The sequence below is a fragment of the Cupressus sempervirens genome, chromosome 5 (assembly GCF_028749045.1).
Source record: "Cupressus sempervirens isolate cs-2001-9-10 chromosome 5, ASM2874904v1, whole genome shotgun sequence".
Lineage (NCBI taxonomy): Eukaryota > Viridiplantae > Streptophyta > Pinopsida > Cupressales > Cupressaceae > Cupressus > Cupressus sempervirens.
In genome coordinates, this window is record NC_143122.1 from 496,327,217 (window position 1) to 496,351,282 (window position 24,066).

The window sequence follows — 24,066 nt, forward strand, 5'->3', positions numbered from 1 at the left end:
TATTTCTGATTTGTTCATTAGCATGTTCTTTCTATCAGCTTTAAATACTCTCTTGCAACAGCTTGGTAATATTATTCAATCTAAAATTGTTTTTATGTAATGCCCTTAGTTTATGACTATTTGTAAAAGCCAGCCATAACTATTTGTAAAAGCCAGCCAATAGTTATGTTTGTTGATCATGTTTGGATTGATGTCAATTGCTAATGCATTTAATTTGAAACTATATCAGTAATAAAATTATTTTATTTATAACTTTGTTGGCCATTATTGATTTATGAGTACCACTTTTCTTTTACATTTGTAACTTTGATGTTTTAACATACATGCATGCATACATATAGAGACGAACCCGAACCCACAAGGGAGAAAAAATTGCTGTACCCACGTACCCGAACCCCGTACCCGTACCCGAACCAGAACCTGTATTGGCAACTTAGATATTTTGTATCTCTTTTTTCTCCCTGTTTGCTATGATATTTATTGATCACGTTTAATAATCCCAGATTCCCAACAATTGAGCTGATTTTTCTTTGTTCTTTGTTCTCCCATATTTGTTACTTATTGTTTGCCATCCTTTGATGTAGCTTTTGCTGTTACCTTATATTTTTTCCACCTAATGCTAATACTAGCTCCGCAATAGCCTTCATCTTTTACAAAAATGTTTCCACAGGCTAGCACATTCCTTAGCTCTGATACTGATTGTAATATTCCCTTTTCTGACCAAGGGAACTGGGACAATTCCCTGATTCTGTCTTCTTATTTAAATCCAATGACTGTAATTATAACCAATAAAGATATTTAGAAAGTGTCAACTGCTATTTCTAATTTAAATGTACAAATTTTGCAGGATTGATATTGAGTTGTTACTAGTATCTGAGATACAATTGAAAAGTATTAAATTTTTATGGCACTTACTGCAATAATCTTGCTGTATCAAATATGGAAATATAATAATGTAAAGTAGATGTATTGGTATTGCTAATAGCAACACAAATTGTTATCTCTGTTATAACTTTGATAACATGCATTTTTTAAACTTCAAGTATTGGTTGTAGCGAGATTCTCGCCATTTCTAATGAGATCCTTCAAATCTACGCCATTGATGATTTCTGTTTCTGATATGCTAAAGCATAATATACTTATGCAATTCTGAGAATGCTGCTGTGTCTGATATAATTGGGTGATACTTGCAACAGAGTTGCTGTATTTGATATCTCTGTTAAGCTATGCAATCAGTTTATGCCTTTAAGACTAAAGCTCTGCCATCCAATTCAAAAACGATAAAGCAAATAAGTGTGACGTCTTCAATGCCTTGGAAAGATAAGTGGATGGCCTCTATAGACACATCTCATTCCTTGATTATTATCATCTTTTAATTGTGCCTCATCAGTTATGACTCGTTAAATTCTAACCATTTGTTATATCTTGACATATTTGTTTGCAATGATAATCAACTTGGCTTAGCCAATTACTTAATACATTCATGCCATCAATATATTTGATCAAGCATTCCTTTTCTTCAGAAGCTCTATCAAGCACTCCCTATTGGGTTATGAGAAATTCAACAGCAAAATGTTGCTGGTCTCCATCTCTTTGGTAGGCTATAAATCCACAGGCAGATCCGTTGTGATATAAGGCTGGACCATAATTATAGGTATTTACAATACTCAAGTCTAAATAATGATTCCCATCTTAATGTTATAATGAATAAGGCAAGGCACTAAAATGTAACTATCTTGCATTGGCACTTTATGGGAGTTCAGGACTTCTGATGTTTATTCTCTGGTCCATGAAATTTGTTTTTACCCTGTTATTGTGAGGTTTCCTGGAAGCATATTATTCCAGTAAAAAAGATCTGATATTTGCCTTTCCTTCTTTGAACAGTTTGCTTGAATTTTGAAATAAAGTTACAATGTTGAAGAAAACGGATTAGAGTTGAACAATTATAGCAATTCATACTACGAATTGTATGATCAGTGAACTTAAAGACTGATTAATTGTATTTGAACAGGTTATAGTATTTGATTACAAAGAAGATACAGGTGTTGCATCTGATGTGTCAATATGGGAGGATGAGGGAGAAAGTGGTGCATTGTTTCTGGCAAGAATCTTGCAGTATCTTGAAACACCTCAGTATTTGCGGCGTACACTTGTCCCCAAACATAACATTCTTAGACACGTGGTATGTATATCCATTCATTTTGTTTCTAACATGTACATAACAAATTTATTAATGACAGAGGATTAAGAGGGTTACCTAAGATAGCCTAGTAGAGATATTAGAATTAAATATCATAAATATTTAGGAAAGAAGAAATAGTGCCATCTTTAAGTTGATTAACTATAGGATTTGATTGCCTTTTCTCGTCTGAACCAATCCGAGGGGCTCTAAAGTGAAAATGATCAGACTTGTAGGCTTCTTCAAATGAAGTTCAAATAAGCTTTTATGAAGTGGTATACCTTGAAAACCAAGGGAAATGTAAATCTCAATATTAGAGATTGGAATTTCATAACATTTTAATTTATGTTTCCCATCAAAATCTTGAATAGAATTCCGGTTATTAATTATTTACACTTCTCATGAGGTTTGTTTTTGATAGACGACATAAGATTTTGTGGCAAAGATTTTGAAATGTTTGTAGGATGGACAAGAGGAGTCTTAATCTCATTATTCTTAATAATTAAAGCATGATAATCTGCAAAGATTGGTGAAGAGGTGTAAAGTTACGATGTTTGCATTTAAAAGGAAAGTGAGCTACAAAAGTAGTTGTTCTAGCTGCCACTTGATTAATATGATTAAAATAATTGTTGCCGTTGATCTTGATGGAGTTCTTGTGTTGATTTCTATCTAAGTTGCTGATTCGGGTTCTGGTTCGGGTACGGATACGGGGTTTGGATTCGTGGGTATGGCAATTTTTGCTCCCTTGCAGGTTCGGGTTCGTTCGCATATGTATGTATGTATGTATAAAAATTAATTTCAAAAATATAAACAGAAGAGTGATACTCATAAATCCATAATGGCCAATAAAATTATAAATAAATTAATTGCATTACTGATATTGTTTCAAATTACATGAATTACAAATTGGCATCAATCCGATAATGATTAACAAACATAGCTATGGCCTGGCTATTACAAATCTATCAACAGTAATGTACTCAGATCTACAAGTAAAAAAAATCAGTCTCTGATTTTCAAATAAATTGAAGTAGACTGCTGTTTAACTACTGTCATAAACTAAGTGCATTACATAGACCAATTTTGACTTGAATAATATTACCAAGCTGTTGCAAGACAATATCTAAAGCTTATAAAAGAGCATGTTGATAAAAAAATCAGAAATACATACATAGACTGAGCAGTCACCCGGGGGTACTTCCCAGGTGCCCCTGTTCAGTGTGTGTCCTTCACAGAAGGACCCACAAAGAACCCATGAAGTACCCCAAGGGAACCAGTACCAAAACTGTACCAGTACCAGGACCCGCGCCTAAATAGCAGAATCTGGTAGCTGAGATTTCTATGGTTTATAATGTTTTGATGAGCATCTCCATTCCTATCAACTGGTATCAAAGATGAAGAGTGTTTGTATGGGCTCACTTGAAGGGGATAATTATGAAGTGCTGTGCACATTTCTGTGAAAGATGTGAAATCCAATAATGAAATCTTATCTCTAATGTCTTTTGGCAAATTGTTAATAAGAATCCTTTGAACATGACTATTAGAAATAGGATAAGCAAATTGTGCATATGAATGTTTATATCTACCAATGAAATTAGTTACTTTTCCTTAACTGTTTGTTTACAATATATGAAATCAGTCTAAGTAACTTGTGGTCCAATACTATTTTGAAAATTTCGAATGAATGCATTGCCCAATTGCTGGAAAGAGTGTTAAAATGCTTAACCAGTATTGAAAAATACTGAATATAAATTCACAGGTCTGAATCAGAACTAGTGGTATTTGATCTCCAAGAGGCAGAACATTTATTTATTTGGACAACCTCCTCTTTGTGATCGGTCAACATATATAGTGACATCAAAAGACATGAGGAATGGATGTGACTGTTCAGGCAAATATCTCTTTGAAGAGACATGGAGGCAAATTCTAATTAATAAACAAATTGATAGTTTGTGGATTAACCATTGTGCCTTTTTTCAAATGCACCCGATGGTTATCGGACGTGATTACATGCTTAACAATTCCTTTCATATCCTTCGATTGTAGTGGATTATTTCACACGATCCATCTTGATGCACATATGATTGATATAGATCGGGGATGTATAGTCCAATCCAAGAGATAACAATAATCTAATAGCTCAGCTTTGCATACTTAGGTTGATTAGTTAATGCAAGGATAATTGCGCGGACTAGAGAACTCCAGACTCCGCTTTATGATCGATGCTTTGATTCCATCTGCACTACAAAGATCAATCCAACTACTTTGGGACTTAAGTGTATCTCTAATGATGCTCTTGGGCCAATTTCCTGTTATGGTCACCATCTTCTACAACGTTGAGTCCTCTGGACTTGTGATCTTGAATGGTCTTTCATGCTTTCCGGGTTCTGAGCTCTTTACCTATTGGTCTCATTATGGGGGTGCTAGCGTTGTAGACTATGCTCTCACCTCTCCCTCCTTCACCCCCTTCATTCACAACTTCATCATCTTACGCCTTCCTCTTGCAGACCATGCTCTCCCCAGTATCTGTATTTCTCCTCACTTGTCGCCTCCTCTCCAGTCTCCTTACCTCTTGCCTCCCACTACCTTGTTTTCACTTCCTTGATAACGACTGTGAGCTCTTTTCCTCTCATCTTGCGATGATCCTTAATCCTGCTTGTTTTAGTGATTCTTGTGAGGCCTCCTCCATGTTTCATTTGCTTGCTGTGGCCATTTGGAAGTCCGCCATCCTTCCATCCCTCATCGCTCTTCGCCCTCCCTTAGAAGGAAACGCCGTAATACATGCCCTATGAACCAATGGTTTGATGTTGATTGCAAAGCCTTCCATTGCTCAGGCATTCCACTTTCGAGGCTCATTCCCCGTTTTGCTCACCTTCAATTTTCTTACCTTTGTTTTCTTCGCTGTAAGAAACGATCCTTTATCGCGTCCCAATGTAAATCCCTATGCTCCACGCTTATCCGCAATCCTCATCTTTTCTGGTGCACCTTGTACCTTCGTTGTCTTCCTTCGCCCTCCATCCTTGACTTTTACTCCCTAACCTCTCACACCCTGGCTATTTATGACATTCTTGGGAAGCCAACTATCCACCCCATTCCGCCTCCTTACTGTCACTTGTTCACCCCCTCTAACATGTACGAGGCCATCAAATCCATGAGATGCAACAGAGCGGCTGATGAGGAGGGGTTCTAGGTTGAACTCTTCAAGTTTGGTGCCCTGGTTCTTGGTCCCTATCCCTCTATACTCTTTAATAGAGTGGTTTCTATTGGTTTTCCTATTTCTTGGTCAAGGCATATGATTTATCTGATTCACAAGACCGGCCCTGTTTCTGACCCTAGTAACTACAAGACCATTATACTTGGTCACACGTTTGCCAAACTATATGCTACAACCTTGAATGCTATGTTATCCAGAGAGCTTGATAGGAGAGGTTGTAGAGCTAGAGGACAGGCTGGTTTCCAGGATGACTACCAGACCATGGATCACAGTTTCACTTTACGGGCTATTATTGAGGAGGCTAGACAGATATTGACGAAAGTATACTGCTGCTTTGTTGATTTTCACAAGGCTTTTGATTCTGTTCCTAGGATGACTCTATTTCAGAGGCATCGTGTAATTGGGATTTTGGAGATGCTACTAACTTTTATTATGAGATTATATGAAATTGTGGTGGGTAGATTTAGGACTCCTGAGGGATTCTCAATTTCGATCCATAGCACCATTGGGGTTAAACAAGGTTGCCCTCTCTCCCCCACTTTGTTCGGTTTGTATATTGACGAGCTCGAGGACTTCCTTTTGAAGTCCTTGCTCCTAGGAGATGAATGCTACTTACATTAGGTCTTGATCTCCATCATTCTTTTTGTGGATGACGTGTTTCTTCTTGCTTCTTCTCTAGAGAGTTTACAGAGGCTTCTTGATGGTTTGGCTTCCTTTTGTGACCATCGACAACTTGTGGTTAACCTGGGCAAGACTCGTGTTATGGTCTTTATTTGCTTAAAGACCTCTCATCTTCACTTCTTCTTTCTGGGATAGGATATTGAGATTACTTCTTATATGTATTTGGGAGAAGTTTTTTGGACCCCACTTCAGTACGAGACCAACGATTCAACCTAGAGTTAGTAAGGGTATGGGATCTCTTGCTATGCTTGAGAAACAATGTTTTAGACACCATTTTCAGGAGACGTCGTCCAAGTTATCCCTCTTGAACTCCCTTGTTCGGCCGACTGTTCTTTATGGCTGAGTGGTTTGGGGGCCTTCTCTCCTTGTCTTTGATTGGGCCTCGATCGAACAGGTGCAAACATTGCTTCTACGACGTATCATTAGATGTCACAGGTTCACTTCTCATAGTATCATTCTTGCTGAGTTCGGTGCTCATCCCTTCAGACTTGCGGCCATATTTGACTTGATTTAGTTCCTTCATCACCTTTGTAGTTTTGTGGAGCAAGATAGATACTCCTACCTAGCATACTGCTCTTTTGTTGGTACTACGAGTTTTGATACTAGCTCTCGTGCTCATTGTTGGTATGCGTAGGCATCCTCTCTGCTGAGCTTGATTGGGATTGATATTGACCACCTCCCTCCATATCAGTTCTCGTTGAATGCCCCTGCTCATCTTCTCCCCTCACGTCAAGAGTTAAATGAGCATGTCAAACTGGATATCTACGGACAATACATTATCAACACCTGGACTAACCGTCCTGGTGGATTATGTCCGAGGATGGCCTTCTATGTTGAGCACTTTTGGAGATCCGTGATGGGATTATTGTTCGTCCTAGTTACCTATCTCGGCGTTGGAGTCATGTCCTATGTATCTCTCTGGGATCCTTCAGAGTTGGTTCTCACTGTCTTCGGGCTCAGACTGACCATCATATTGACAGTGGAGAACGGATATGTAAGTTGTGTACTTTAGTAGAGGTCAAGACAGAGACTCACTTTATTTTCCGTTGCCCTATCTTTTATGAGATCAGAGGGAGATTTTATTGCTTGTTTCGGGATTGTTTTTCTCTTTCAGCTTTCTTTAGTTACATTGACCAGCGATGTCTTGCGCTTTATCTGCAGGAGGCCACCATGCTTCGTGATAGTACTTTACAATTACTACTTCCTTATTGACATACCTCTGAGCAACTCATTACTGCCTTTTTCTCACCCTTATCTCCGTTACGTGGTGTGAAAAGGCTGTCCACTTTTACTAGTTATATCGGTCATTCCAGGTCTGTTTGACGCCGCAACGGTTTCTTCCGTCAGCGATACTCCTCCAGGAGCTCATAGAGACACATTAGGGCTCATGTCCACCCGCAGTCTAATCCTTCTATGACTGATTTCTTTTCGCCAACGAAGGACTCCTAGTCTTTGCCTTGGCATTTCTTTGCACTTCTCTTTTCCTCTTCTTGTTTCTTCTTGTTTTCTTTTCTCGGACACTGTTTGGTGCTCCTACTTTTGTCAGTTATCTTGTTGTAAACTCTCAGTCCCATAAACCCTTTTGTGTTCTTTTGTTGGACATTAATATTATTATCTTATCTTATCTTATGGCAAGATAATTAAGTATAAGTGTATGTATACATGTATATGAATTGGTATACACACATGCATACATTTTGCCAATTTATTCTTGAATTCTGACTGATGCTATCATGTTTTAACACTCTCTCTTAGCTAGGGAAGATAACTAAGTATGAATTGGTTTAGATATCACTTGACTTGTGATATCAAGGAGTATACAAAACATCAAGTCACATGACATTCGTATATCCTAGTTATGGTATGTGCACTGACATTAGGTCGCATGATGTCTACCATAACATATCATGGCATGTCCATGGATATTACGTTACATAATTTCCACCATGATTATCTCATTAAGAACATATTGATACACAACCAATATCAAGTCAACATGATATCTGTCAATAAGTCCAAGAGATATTCGTCATGATAGTGAACACTGTAAATTTGTCACCTTACAATGTTGAATACAAGTGTACATTATCTGAAAGATTTTCACCTTTCAGCAATGTACACAGGCGGCCCATAAAGTCATAGGGTCACACATATGACAAAGGAGTTTACACAGAGTCACCGCGGATTTTGTCATGTGGTGTTGTCACGATGTCACACACATGACATCCACCATGAACCATATTAGAAGGTGGATCCATCCAACTAATCCTAGCAAGTGGAACATGGGTTTTGCATTAAGCTTCTTTCTTATAGAGAAGAATCCAATAAGGTGTATTTCAAGAAATCATTGAGGCTAAGACTCCAACTCAACAATGGTTTCATTCTTCACAACTCCAAATGTACAAACTTTATTTTGGTATGAGGCTTGGTGAGAATATCAACCGTTTTTTCTTTTAGTGATAATGTTCCTTGTCTAAAAACCATCTCCATGGTCTAGTCCCTCTAAATCACTATGATCAAAAAACCCACTTAACAAATCTTTTAGCAACTCTCTTTGTTATAAAGGCATACCTTGATTCATAGTAGCATGAGTGAAATGTTAGGATCCCTCTTCATATAGAAGGATACTTATAATCTCAATAATAGAAGATATCTTGATCCAATAGTCTCTAGCATGAATATCAGAAGACTAACGGAAATTTCTTTGAAGCTATTGTCCTGTACATTGTTTGGTAGTATGCCTAATGTACCAATTGTCTTTTCCTGCAAGATCATTCTCGAAGAAAAAGGAAAAGATCAAGGCAAAATAGCTCTTATTATATGCATAGAAGTACCAAAAAGAGATTAACTATATTAGAAATACAATACTTAAAATTGTACTCAAAAGAGAATACTTATCTCATGTAGTCAAAGGATAATGCCCGCCAGATGACTTCTTCTATTAAGCTTAGTTCTCAATCAAGGAGATCTGAATCATGCTCCTCACTCTACAATTTAAAGATAATCAACTTGTTATTAATACGCATCACGACCCAACAAGAAGGGCACAGTCGATGCGAACACTGAGTTGTGCCATCACTACTCACTCATCCCAACCATGAATTAATTTCTCAAATCTCTCTATCTATTATGATTTGATAATTTGATGTGAGGGTAGCGGCTTTATTAATCCCTCCTAACCTTATCAATCCTTGTTATCTCTCATCTTCTATACCTTGTTATGATTGAAGTTGAGTGATTAATAACATTACAAAATGTATTTTATTTTAAAGATGAAATCTTAAATATTGAGGATACCTTTTTAACATTTTAAGGGCTTCTCATAATTTTATCAACTTCCTTTGTTCTAATCTTTCCACATTACCCAATATCCATAATTCCTTCGTATAGGCGTCAATTACTTGTCGATCTCTCATTCCTTTATTTCTATCGCCTTTTATAATCTCTCTGCATAATAATACTAATAATATCATTTATGTTAGTGGCAACATTCATAAGGTCCTTGCTCTTGGCAACACAAGAAGTTTATATGTATTGTTTTTCTCTTCCATGCCACTAGGGCATTCACTATTGGCGTATATAACACCTTTGAATTTGCTGTCTTATTATCTTGTATGGATAGCTTTTTTTCCATAAGTCTTATTGACTCCATTTTGGTTTATGTTTCTCTTGTCTTATACTGTGCTTGCATCCGTGTTGTTGAAACAATCTCACAGAGAGTCAAGGGAGAGCCAACGTGGCAAAACCAACTTATTATAACATACATAAGGCAAATAGCATTCCCATGATGACAGCAAGTCTCTCTTTTAACTATGATTTCTCCCATATATCCTTGCACAGTGGTTATAACTTCTTGTAGTGGTATCTGTTAATTTTATATGAAGTAACTCTGATATCATACTGATCTGAATTGGCAGATTGAACAGATCCAATATATGCATGAAATCCTTGAATGAACCGGCCTATATATATATATTTGATTATTGCCTTCATTGTGATCGACATCTCCTTCGGACAATTTGGTTAAAGTCTAATTGCTAAAATTTGTTAGTTTCATCACTAACTAATGGTTATCTCTTAGAGACGCCGATTTCATGAAAAAAATTATGTATAGGGCCGACCTAGATAGGGACATGTCCTTTCTAAGGACATGCCCCTTGGTTGTTATATTTATATGGGGTATCAATGTGGATAAAGTACACACGTTACAACAAGTCTGCTCCTTTAGCATTTATTGCCTCATATGATTTATAGTAGAAATAAATATTTATTGCAGAACTATACATCATAGCAAGAACACTTGATATACGGTTTGGTATATTTTAAAGACCATCTTCAGCAAGACTAAAGGCATTGTATCAGTATTGGTTGATCAGAATTTGCAAAAAACTTACATGGTATCAGAGCTTTGGTAGTCGAACTTAGGCTCTGCAAATTGACAATCAGATTTAAAATACCTAGCAATATCCTTCTACCTTAAATGGCTAATGCAATCAGACCCAAAAATAGGTTTGATGGAAAAGAACACTTCATTGCTTGGAAATTCAGAATTATGATGACTCTTGAAGACAATGATGTAATACTTTTTGTTGATAAGAAATTCAAGAACCTTGATGCTGATCCTTATAAAACTATCTTTATTAAAGGAAACAGGAAAGCCATGCAAATCATATTAGATGGAGTAAAAAATGAAATAGTACCTATGCTAATGAAACATTAGACAACATTTAATATGAATGCATTATTAAATGCATATGAGCTTAACAATGCAACTAGAACCCTTGTACTAAAAAGACAACTAAATCATATAAAGACAAGGAAGGGAGAATCTATGAATTCATACTTCCTAAGGGTGGCTAGTCTAAGAGATAAACTTGCAAGTGTAGGGACCATGATTGAAGACAAAGAGCTATCACTTATGGCTATAGATGGGTTACTAGATTCATTGGAAACATTTTCGCAAGGAGTAAGTGCTAGAGACAAACTTCCAGACTTCAATAAATTTAAAGGAGATTGCCTTCAAGAAGAATCTAGGCAACTCAAGAAAGGAGGGAAATCTAAAATTGAAGATGAAGAACTTCATGTCCTCAACACAAATTCTTATAAAGGTAAGAAGAAGCACTTCAAGAAGAAGAAGGGTAATTAAAGAAATGACAAACCTAAGAGAGATTTATCTAAAATAAAGTGCTTCAAATGTGAAAAATTTGGACACTATAAGTCTAATTGCCTTGAGAATACAAAGCAACAAGTAAATTGTACAAACGTTACTAGGAAAGGGGAAAACTATGATCTTGAGAAACGTGTACTGTATTTAGCGCTATCAAATGACGTATCAAGCAAAGCATGGGTAATTGATAGTGGATACAAAGAAGTACTAAACTCAATATCAGAAGAAGTTAATGACGAAGTTACCATAGGTGATAATTCCACTCATTCTGTCAAAGGAATTGGGAACTGCACCTTGAAACTGAAGTCGGGTATTTTTCTTCATCTCAAAAGAGTACTCTATGTACCAGGAATCAAGAGGAATCTAATTTCTATTACAACACTTGAAGATGATGGACATAAGGTTGCATTCATGGACAATAAAGTAGTGACTTGGTCTAAGAACTCTTCATTTAAGAAATCAAAGTTGATTGGTCAAAGAAAGGGATACTTGTATGAATTAAATATAGAATCTATTCAAGCCTTAATTCATGAAGCTATTGATATAAATGAAATGTGGCATAGAAGGCTAGGACATGTAAACTTCAAAGCCTTATCGACTATGGAAAAGATGGTTACTGGTTTACCTAAGTTGAATAAAGATCATTCGAGCATATGCAAAGGATGCGCTCTAGGTAAGAATGCCAAAAGTCCATTTGAATATAGTACTAGAAAAACTAACAATGTTTTTGAATTAGTCCACTTAGATTTATGTGGAAATATGTCTGTTCCTTCTCTTGGAGGATTCTGGTACTATATACATTTTATGGATGATTTCTCTAGGAAAACATGGATTTACTTCTTAAAATGTAAAGAATCAGAAGAAGTCCTTAAGAGATTTAAAGAATTCAAATCCTTAACTGTAACCCTATGAGGACACAAAATTAAAACTCTTAGGATTGATAATGGAGGGGAATATACTTCAGATTCATTTAAAGATTTTTGTAAAGAAGTAGGTGTACACTCGAATTGTGTCTCACTCTAAACCCTTCTATCCAAACGATTCCATGAGTTTGGAATGCTTGGATGCCGGCTTAGAGCTCCCTATCCACGGAGTGCAAGAGAGTGTATTTCAAGTTCAAGGGCTCTCAGATGAGCCTTAGAGATACTCTTCTTGCTAGTAAACCATGCAATGGGAGGTTCCAAAGACAAGATGCAAGAATGCAAATGTCCCAAGGAGTTCCTCAAGAATGCAATGCAAATGAAAATTAAGCTAGAATGAATATAAAAAGTGCAGCTATCCTAAGCATGGATGAGAGTGTTACAATCCAAATATTAAGCTATGTGAGATATATTATTGCAAAATAGAAGCTAAACTAACATGCAACATGAATCTAAGCTAAAATGCTATGGTACGAGAGAATGAGACAAGAAATGAGAAGTTCTCCACAAAGCTCCAAAGAAACCTGTTAGAAAACCTGCAGCATAACAATATTCAAAATGAGGATTGATTTGAGGGGGAAAGCTCTCTCCCTTTTAAAGATGTACGAATGGTGGAGATCAAGATAAAGATGGTGGATGATCAACGGTGGAATTCAAAAATAGGTGTGATCCATGTGCACACACAAGTCAACCAATAGAATATAAGTTGACTTGTCATATAAGACAAAAGTCTCACAAGCCTTTTCTTTTAATTGTAAAATAGAAAAAGGACTTTATGTGTGCACTTTAAGTGGGTTAGAAGAATGGGGTGTTTTATTTAATTAAAAGGGGACATGTTCTTTTAATCAAATAATGAACTTAGGATAGCATAGTCAAACTATAGGTTATAATCAAATAAATTAATTATTAGCAATTTGGTCTAGATAAATGATTAAATTAATTTAGCCAAAATGCTGAGAAGGGGGCTAATAGTCTAGATGACCATTTTTAGGTGATTACGTTTGCCCCTCTTTGACTAATGCGTGATCGATCTGGTAACACATTATGTTAAAGAAAATCGAAGCCAAGTAGGCATTGCTAGATATAGATGTCTGATTCTAAAGAATGAAATGCAGAAATAGATAGCAAGTGCTGAATGCACAGCCTGATAGCGGTAGTACTGAACATTAGGAAGATGATGTTAGGATCCGAAAAGAATTTTAACATCTAGCAAAGCGAATAGATCAAGAGCAAGTGATAAGGTCAAACAAATGCTCCAAAGAAATAGATAGCTGTAACAATCAACAATAGAGTATTTCTGCCCCCTCGGGATCGAAATTGAAATGAGGTAAGGGGATGCAAAAACTGGCTAGACATGAGAAAATTAGAATATAGCAATGTCCAAGATATGACAGATAAATGATTAGAACCCAAGAATGACTATAAGAAACTGATGAAATGCCCCAGTTTGACTGGAGTTGACCTTGAAGGATATAGCATAAACATTAGGTCAAATCTAGTAGAAAGATGATTTAGATGTGAAAAGGTGAATAGAAGTAGATATGAAGCATAGAAATGATGAAGTCATGAAGAAATGAAGATGCCCCAGTGATGATTCAGAGATTAGACCTCAAAAGGTCAGCTAACTGCTCAGAAGAAAGAAGAATTTTTAAAAGACAATTTTGACCATCAAGATGAACTCGAATTTGGATTTCGAGCTCGAAAATGAATCCAGGATGTCGAAATTATTTAAGAGGTCAAAATTTCATATAATGTGATGATAAGATAGAAAAGAGATGAAGTGAAAGATTAAGAAGGTGAAAAGACATGAACAAGAAGAAAGTAAAGAAATATATGAAAGGAGTTAGCTGATATGTCCAGAAAAAGATGAAGAGAGAGCTCTCCCCATATGCAAGAATATAGGATTAAGCTAGAAAATGAACCTAAAATGCAAAGTGGTTTACCAACAAGAAGCGCATAACATTTAGACTCTTAATTTCATCATTGAGCATTTATTAGGGACATCATGAGATCATACAACCATCATTAGTATAACTATGAGGATATGAATATGATCGAGATCATATAGGTATGTGGAAATCCAATCTAAGCATTAGAGACATGTAAGTCAAGATAACTACGTGATTAGATTCCCTAAGTTTAATTTAGCAAGATTACACCTGTATCAAGGCATAAGCGCCGGGATAAACCCTGAGTGCGGTCTTGCAAAACAGTCAAGGATGATACATTTGTAAGTCAACGTGTTGAATAGGACCAGCATAAATGCTTACAACACTATAGACAAACAAAAGTATACCCACAAGCAGAAATCAAGAAAATATGTCCCATGCCCCCAGTCTTCTAGTCAATGATATCCTCGAAAGACTATTAGGGAGGGAACACATGGCAAAGAAATCATCATAGACAACACACAAAGTAGATAAAGATCAGCATAGCTCAGTCGTTTAAGTGTTAAAGTGTGTGTTTGCAAGTCACTTGGCCGTTTCTTCAAGACTTGATTCTGATAGTGAGAAATATCGCGACATTGGAGACCGTAGGTAAACTATCTGTAAAGTGTTGAAAAACACTTGATGTCAAAGTGGGTGGGGGTAGTGTTGAAAAACACTGTTTTGTGAGTTGTCAAAGAAACCCTAATGCACAAGAATACTTCAATAGGCTAAGTAGCTTTTCCCTTGAGATGAGGACAAGAAACAATTCCAAGCTAGGAAATGTGTAGCGAAGTGGATGATTGAGACTGATAGACATAGGTGTGAGGATTTCAAGTAGCGCCTGTTTTTAGGTTTTCACCACTCGACAGATTTTTTTCAGGACTTTTTTTCAATTTTTAGGATTTTTTCAGCATCATATATGATTTTTTTTGGAATTTTTAAAAGGTTTTTAGAGATTACTAGTTCTCGAGCAAGATCACATCATTTTCTCCCAATGTCTAGCAAGGTGTAGGACATGATAGAGTAGAAAGTTGGTGGATAGACAAAGATGGATAAGAAAGGAGTATGAAGCAAGTGAAAGTGATCCTCAAGGACTGACTCCTCAAGAGTACCCAAGCTAGGGAAAGAGGTGAAATAGTCATATGAAGCATGTTTTGGATAAGCAATGGAAGTAATGAGAAAGATAGCATGTAGGATAAGCGGTGAAGCCAACAAGTGAGATAGCATGAAGCATGTAGTCCAAAAGAGTAGACATGTCAAGAGACCTAAGAACCATTTTTATTTATCATGATCAAGACCAAGGGCTCAACTAGATAGTATAGCAACGGGATAGAGCAATAAGAATAAAGCTCAAGATAGAGGCTATGAGTGAATGGGAGAGCACAATAAAAACTCTCATGGATAAGATAACCAATATGCAAAGATAGCTCAACATTGTCAAGATCAAAGAGAGAAGAGGGGATAGATGGATGATGAAAGAATTACGCATGATGCCTGTTTGCCAGGTTTTCATCATGGTACTTATCCAAGGTGCCACAAGAAGTAATTTTCACCATAGGATAAATTTATTTCTCTTTACTTTTGCTTCCAAGGTGCCACAAGAAGTGGTTTTCACCGAGGCACATTTTCATTTTTTTCATTTTTTCTATTTTTTTTTTTTTTTTTTTTTTTTCTTTTTTTGAATTTTTAGAAAGAGCTCAAGCTTTTTGAATGTAGATAGTGCTCCTATAGGAAAAATAAGTCATGATAAGACAAGACCATAGAAAGGTATGCTCAAAGATGTTGATAGGGTGATGAAAGAGAAATGGTAGTAGGAAGAATATATTGAGGATAAGAGTTCATGTATAGAAAGTAAGTGTAAGCTTTAGAGGATTTCATGAGGGTAGTTGAAATATTGGACAAGATCAACATTGACACGCACCTTGAAGGGTATTGGAATGATGGAGGAATCATGGATGAAGTAGCTTCAGGTTTAGATGTATGAGGTGGTAGAAGAGATTTGGAAAAAAGTGGAGTGGAAGGCTTTGGAATAATTTTAGGAAGAAGATAGAATGGAAGCCTTTGGAAGCTTGAATGTCAACTTTGAAGTATTTTCAATATTCAAGTCTTTTAAAAGAGACTTGGGAATCCACATAGCTTTAGATTTTCCTTGTTCTTTGGGTGCTTGAGAGTGCATTTCTTCAATGATGGATTTAGGAACCCACATTTGCTTTGATTTAGCTCTCTTAATAGTGGACCTTTGTAGTCTCTTTTGTGCATTTTCCTTCTTAGCATTCACATGTCGATTAGATGGGACATAGTGATCTTCATTTTTCAATGGATTCTTATGTTTGTTCTCACTTCCAAAGGAATTGGGATTTGTGGATGAATAAGGCTGATATGACTGGTTTAGATGGATAGATGGGTGAAAAGTCATCAAGGATGAGTGTCTTTGTTGATCTTGAGGTATGATGGGAGAGCTAGGAGTGGAAAGTGTAGGAGATGAAGGAACATAAGGTCCCAATATAGATGGAAGGTTTGAAGGCTTTAGCTTTGATGGATAAGGACCAAGGATAGACTTAGGAGATGCAAATGGATAGTGAAAAGAGATATCAACATCTTTAGAGTGAGCAACGTGGTCAAAGCCATCAATAGACTCATGAGTACTTTTGATAGGAACACCATTTTTAATAGGATCACTTGAAGCTTGAGCACAATTTTGAAGTGGATATGGAGAAGTAGAACATGAGGGGATGCTTTGATCTTGACAAGTAGCTTTGGATAGCATATGAAGAGAACTTTTGTCATAATTTTCAGTAAGCTCAAGGGAGATAATGGAAGTGGTATCTTCATCATACTTAGGAGGTGGAAAAGATATAGGATATGGAGGGGAAAAATCTTGAAAGAGATGAAAGGGTGCTTGATCTTGATCTTTTTTGACATTTATAGCTTTTTCTTTTTGAGAGTCCTCTTGACATGGAGCCACTTCTAAGGACAAGGGAGAATGAAGAGTGAATGGAGTAGTGTTTGGATTAGGCATAGTAGTGCATGAAGGTTGCGGATGTTTAGGATTAGTAGCATGGAAAAGGTTTGCAAGCAAGTGAAGGTTGAATTGAGTTTTTTTTAGAGATAGCCCTTGAGGATACACATAGTCAATGTGGAAAGCATTAGGTTCTTTATTTGATGGAGGCATGTTGGAAAGATTTGAAGTGTTGGGAGATGCACGAGTGTTGGAAGAAGTGGAAGATGTAATAGAGCTGCTACTAGACATAGGTTCATTAATGTAATCTTTCTCAAGAGAAGTATCCTCAGTACGTGAGTCACTAGAGGTTCCAATAATTCCATTATCCATAAGATCTTGGATTTTATGTTTTAGCTCAATGCAATCTGAAGTACTATGCTCATTATGTTGATGATAAGCACAATATATATCCAAGAATGGGTTTGCATATGAGCTAGACTTAGGTAACATGATGATCTTATTACCAAGAAGTTTTTGCAAAGTGTCATCATAAGAATCTTCCAAGGGAGCAAAAGTTCTATTAGAAGTATGTCTAGAGTCCTTTTGTTGTTTCTCAAGTGAATAACATGCGTCCATGTCTTCATCATATTGGTCAAAGATAGGTTTTTCATGAAAACTTGGCATAGGATCAAAGGAGGTATCACTTTCTGTCTCTCTAAGTAGGTCTTTAGATCTAGAAGATGAAGAAATTTGATGGCTTGAAGTAGAGCATGTAGACCTAGAAGAAGAGGATGACCTCAAAGAAGGTGACTCACATGCATGTAAAGACCTTAAGGAAGATTCATGTAATGATGCAATCTTCTCCTCTAACCTTTTCTCAAGTTTAGACTTCATTTCTATCATGCGCTTAGAGAGATGAAGGTAAGAAAGATCATTTGTCTCTTCTAGTTCTTTGTATTGTGCATATAGATCTTGAAACTCTTTAGTGACATGGAGGATATCATGATCATCTAGATTTGGTTGAGGTTTGGTAGCACAAGCTTTGAATTCCATAGTTTTAGATGCAAAGCCAAACATAAAAGAGCCTAGAAGATAACTTGATGTTGAAAGTATAGGAGGTAGAGTGTTCACTTTCCAAGATAGTAGAGAGAGATTAAAGTGACTTGTCAAACAATATGTCCAAGAAACTTACGACATGAATGACTCAAGTCAATAGCTAGGCAAGATGCCCAAATAGCCAAATAAATAGAGCAAGCAGGGTGACAAGTGAACAACTTTCCCAACCCAAGAGTGCAGTCAAGAAATCAAGGTAACCATTTCAGCAAAAGGATGACTAGCAAGCAGACATAGACCATGAAGACAAAAAGACCAAGAGCACCAAGACCAAAGAGTCACTTTAAGCATGTTCAAGAACTAGAGACATAGAAAATAAAAATCAAATGATGAGACTCCCCTTAGCAAGCAACACAAGAAAATGTTTGCATTTGATGTTTTGACTTGGTTGACAAAGTTTGACAATAGTTGATAGCATAGCAAGTTTGATGTTCAAAAGCAATTTCTTTCCAAGCAAAATAGTGACACATGGAGTAGTCTTCAAACAATCAAGCAAGGGACAAAGCAACCTTGCATGATACAAGCATATGTGACGTCTCAAAAGAATTCCCTAGAATTATCGTCATGTGTATGTTCAAAAGATTTTCATTGTTATACAACATTTGAGAACACATCAAGCAATATCTACCTAAAGGACATGGTTCATTACTCAACAACTTGGCCCACGCTTGATGCTCCTTCGCCTCACACCAAGTGGTTGTCCACAAGAGATATTGGCTTTGTCACAGAAATGTCATAAGCATAACCAAGGGAACACAGATGGTGAGTGTAAAATCTTGGGGTGATCCGGGTAGTCCACTAGGATCGATCCTTGCACCAAGAAGTTGAGCGGCTAAAAAAGGTAGTTACTAACTTAGGGTGTTTAGATAGGGCTTCCGTTCATAGTGTTCCTCTTGCTCCCAATTACGGGACACCTCACCTTGCGATGAGTAAGCAATCTCGTGATCACAAGAGTACCTTAAGCATTCTTGCCTAGTGATCTCCCAATGGTCGAAATCCCATAAGCGATCACACTAGGCGAAGATAAACACTACATCTACCAAGGTTTTGTGTCCTTGATAGCCTTGAGTTTATAGTGGGTTGGAAGAGCTGGGTAATCTGCTTGTCCCCACTTGGGTCGTTCCTCTCAGGTTGTCCGAGAGCAGACCCTCTAGAAGATTCTAAACTACACAAAGAGTGGATCAACTTTTAGAAGTCAAGATTTCTGATTCACCACAAGGCTGAAGAGCATACTCTCCTATTCCAATCATTTTTTCCCAAACACACCAGGAAGATTCAGTTACCCCTTGCTTTTGAAACCAAATGGCAAGTCAAGATTTCTGATTCACCACGAGGGTGAAGAGCATATTCTCCTATTACCAAAAGACTCCAATCACAAGTTTTATGTGTCTATGAAAAATGAACAATTAGTCAATGCCGCACATGAAAACAAAAAAGTAAGAAAGTTTGGGTTTTTATGCTTTGGGCAGCCCTGCAAACAATGTTAGTAGCCCTTGCGTATTTGAAGCTTTGACATGCGTTTTTTTTATGCAATGTTTCAATTTTTTTCATAAGGATGGAAACCTGTAAGCACAACTTGTTAGCACCAAAAGTTAGTGTGAAATAACATAAAAATATGCAATAAAAAGTGGTTAGTTGTCTCAAAAATCAAATTTATCTTCCAACCAAGTGCATGCAAAGAAAGTGCAAGTTAATCACAAATGCTCTCATTTTTACTCTTTGATTTTGACCTAGTCAACAAGATTGGACTTGTTTGCTATGATTTCGGATCCAAAAATAGAAATGAAAAGAAGAGACCCCTACTAAAAATCAGAGAGCTTTCCAAAAATGTAAGAAATTCAGAAAAATCTCTTCATTTGCTCCCTAGAGATCGATTTTGTGAAAATAGGCCAGATTTATCAAATCGAGTTTTTGATCCCTAATACGACCTCAAAAGTCAAAACACAAAGAAATAACCCCAATTAGAATTCCAAAACCTTTTTGAAAATGTAAGTTTTTCCAAAAAATGCGCTGATTTGCGATCAGAAATGGCTTTTTATGAAAAACAAAGAAAAAATTATAACTCTCGCAAATCACATCAAAATTCTCTGAAAATCGGACTAAGACATTTTGAACACATGCTTAACTTGCAAAATAAATTTCAGAACCAAACTCCAAGTGGTTTAAAAGATATGATCAAATCTTTAAACCAACTAGATTTTTGGCCTTCAAACCAATCTACTTATGGGTTGGCCTTAAAACCCAAGTGATAATTTTACAAAAGTACTTGATTAGATCCAATATGCTGCTGTAAAAAATTAGAGATGAAATATAAAAACAAATGGAGCTAGAAATTTGATTCAAGCCCCACGGTGGGCGCCAAAAATGTACAGTCAAAAGTGTCCCACTCTAAACCCTTCTATCCAAACGATTCCATGAGTTCGGAATGCTTGGATGCCGGCTTAGAGCTCCCTATCCACGGAGTGCAAGAGAGTGTATTTCAAGTTCAAGGGCTCTCAGATGAGCCTTAGAGATACTCTTCTTGCTAGTAAACCATGCAATGGGAGGTTCCAAAGACAAGATGCAAGAATGCAAATGTCCCAAGGAGTTCCTCAAGAATGCAATGCAAATGAAAATTAAGCTAGAATGAATATAAAAAGTGCAGCTATCCTAAGCATGGATGAGAGTGTTACAATCCAAATATTAAGCTATGTGAGATATATTATTGCAAAATAGAAGCTAAACTAACATGCAACATGAATCTAAGCTAAAATGCTATGGTACGAGAGAATGAGACAAGAAATGAGAAGTTCTCCACAAAGCTCCAAAGAAACCTGTTAGAAAACTTGCAGCATAACAATATTCAAAATGAGGATTGATTTGAGGGGGAAAGCTCACTGCTTTTTAAAGATGTACGGATGGTGGAGATCAAGATAAAGATGGTGGATGATCAACGGTGGAATTCGAAAATAGGTGTGATCCATGTGCACACACAAGTCAACCAATAGAATATAAGTTGACTTTTCATATAAGACAAAAGTCTCACAAGCCTTTTCTTTTAATTGTAAAATAGAAAAAAGACTTTATGTGTGCACTTTAAGTAGGTTAGAAGAATGGGGTGTTTTATTTAATTAAAAGGGGACATGTTCTTTTAATCAAATAATGAACTTAGGATAGCATAGTCAAACTATAGGTTATAATCAAATAAATTGATTATTAGCAATTTGGTCTAGATAAATGATTAAATTAATTTAGCCAAAATGCTGAGAAGGGGGCTAATAGTCTAGATGACCATTTTTAGGTGATTACAGTAGGAATTAAGAGGGAGTGTACTGTTCCTCATAACCCATAGCAAAACGAGGTAGCAAAAAAGAAGAATAGAACAATTATAGAAGCAGCAAGAGCTATGATATTTGATCAAAATTTAGAATATTATCTAAGTTGCCGGTTCAGGTTTGGTTCCGAGTTCGAAGTTCGAGAACCGGTTTGCAAGTTCGACAAAATTTTATAAAGGGGTTTGGGTTCGTTAGTAGAAAAACATGTAAAAATTATAAACAAATAAATAAATAAATAAATAAATAAATAAATAAATATATACACACACACACACACACATTTTTATGAAGCATGAGTTGAAATTAGAATATAGCATAGTAGCATAAACACATTTAGACAACAAAAACTTTAAAACACCATAAACAGTAACATATCATAGTGATCATACCATCATATAGTAACATAGTTCAATCAACTTCAACATCAAAACATTTAAAATATCAAGTTCAAGTATATTTGTTTCATGTTTATTATTTAACTAATGGAATGAAAATCTATTAATATTCAAAATTCTTAGTTTTAAGTTCTTTAGTCTTCATCTTCTTCTTCATATTCATCTTCTTGTTCTTGATATTATTCTTCTCCGCCTCCGGTATTACTTACACTAAGGCCAATGGGATCAGCAACAGAATAAAAAATGGTATTGACATCAAAGTCATCAAAATCATCAATTTTAAGCCGAGCAGTGGAAGCATCCAAGGTCACAATCTCTGCACCTACATCCCACTTCTTTGTCTCCCCTTTTTTGTATTCTTGACTCTTGTGTGAAAGAAGGCACAAGTTGTTATGCACAACTATCAGGTTCTATGCTTTTTTTGATTGCAACCTATTGCACTTCACCGAGTGGATGAAAGAATAGGTGCTCCAATTTCTTTTTGATGCAGAAGCACTAGCAACCTATAAAGACAACATGGGGTAAGCAATTAAAAAAGAATTAATTCAATCGTATAAAAAATTTAAAATCACTCTCTAGTCATGATTTTTGAAGATAAAGTGAGCTAATTTTTTTAAAATAAAACTTATTTGTGATATAACTTTGATTGTAAGGGGCTGCAATGTTTGGAATTTTTGGCCATGGAGGTACCACCAACCATGAGCATCCTTTTTGAACCAATGACGAAGAGCATCATTACTTAGACTTCTAGCATTGACAAACTCTATGAACTCATCCATGGATACATCTCTCATATCATCATCAGGAAATATTCTTCTAAATGCTGCTTGGTTCCCGTTAGACACTACCATATGTCTATATGGTGGCAACCTTCCTGGTAGATCACAATATTGTGAGCTATAGTATTTGGGGGTCAAGGCATAGGCAAGCAAACGTAATGGAGTGGTCATTTTGTTCCATCTTTCATTAATAATTTTTTGCACTTGTTTGAAAAAGGTCTCTTGCAAATCTTGCTCCTTCTCATTTATAACTTGCTTGATCTTCTCAATCATTGAGTCTATGCCATCATAGATCTCTCGAAGGCAAGGCCTATCCATTTTAGTGTACCTAAGCATGCTCATAATGGGCTTAGTGATCTTAAAGAGATATTCTACATGTTCCCACCATGACTCAGCCAATAGCCTATCCTTTATTTTGTTTGCCATTTCAATGTTCTTTTGCTTCCATACACCCCAATTGTGGTTGATTACCATACCTTGAAGTGCGTCTGTCACTTGCACAAATCGTCTTAAGATGATTATATGTGATGCAAAACGGGTCTCAGCAACCTGTGACATAAATTAGAGCAAAAAACAACAACTATCAGATACATATTTTAGAAAAGTATACACAATGACAATTGCACAAGTAAAATATGAAAAATTGGAAATTGTCAAATATTAAAAATTAAATTACTAACTTGAGTTCAAGTTCATTTACCTTCAATAGCTCCAATTTTGAGTAGTTCCTGAAAAGAGATTGAGTCATGTGGTGGTTTGTGGTTTGTGACAAACATTTGTATGCCCTCAGCCTCTTTATACATTGTTTTGATCCTCTCAATTTGGTTCTCAATCTTTTGTAGCATAAGGTTGAGTGAATGGACTGCACAAGGTGTCCAAAAGATATGTTGATATCGTGATTCAACCAACAAACTTGCTGCTCTACAATTCTTTGTGTTGTCTGTTATGACTTGAACATTGTTTCTTACACCCACTTGTTCAATGGCCCCAATTAGGATATCAACAATAAATGGCTCATCTTTTACTTTGCCCTTACAATCCACCGCTTTCAAAAACATTGCCCCTTTAGGGCACACTGCAAGGACATTGATCGAGGGACGGTTCCTGGAATCCTTCTAGCCATCTGAAACAATTGTCACCCCAGTCTCAACCCATGAGTCCCTTACGTGCTTCAATTGATTTTCAATCCGTTGGACCTCGTCATCCAATAAGGTGGTGCACACTTTCTCATACTTAGGGCCACAATACCCTTTTGGAGCTTCATTGGCACCCCTTAACATGTCCTTCCAAAATGGAGAGCGGACAACATTAAAGGACAACCCATTTGCATACAGGCATCTTCCCACCTTAATGTCAGCAATTTCTCGGCCTTTATTTTGAAAAGCAGTTTCTAGTGGCTCCTTTTGTGTACAACGGGGATAGATTTAGTGTTAGC

The 24,066-nt window shown here is 36.5% G+C and overlaps 1 protein-coding gene across 2 annotated transcripts in view; it reads left to right on the forward strand.

Moving 5' to 3' along the window:
- LOC149556896 (methyltransferase C9orf114 protein) overlaps positions 1 to 24,066 on the forward strand; it is a 191,885-nt gene that overhangs the window by 86,716 nt on the left and 81,103 nt on the right. For both annotated transcript variants that reach the window (XR_016364811.1, XM_089831524.1), the window contains exon 3: positions 2,012 to 2,182. Coding sequence is in view for 1 of the 2 variants with exons in the window: in XM_089831524.1 (XP_089687650.1) it covers positions 2,012 to 2,182 (171 nt within the window). In the remaining variant the exon portion in view is untranslated. The remainder of the gene's footprint in view (positions 1 to 2,011; positions 2,183 to 24,066) is intronic.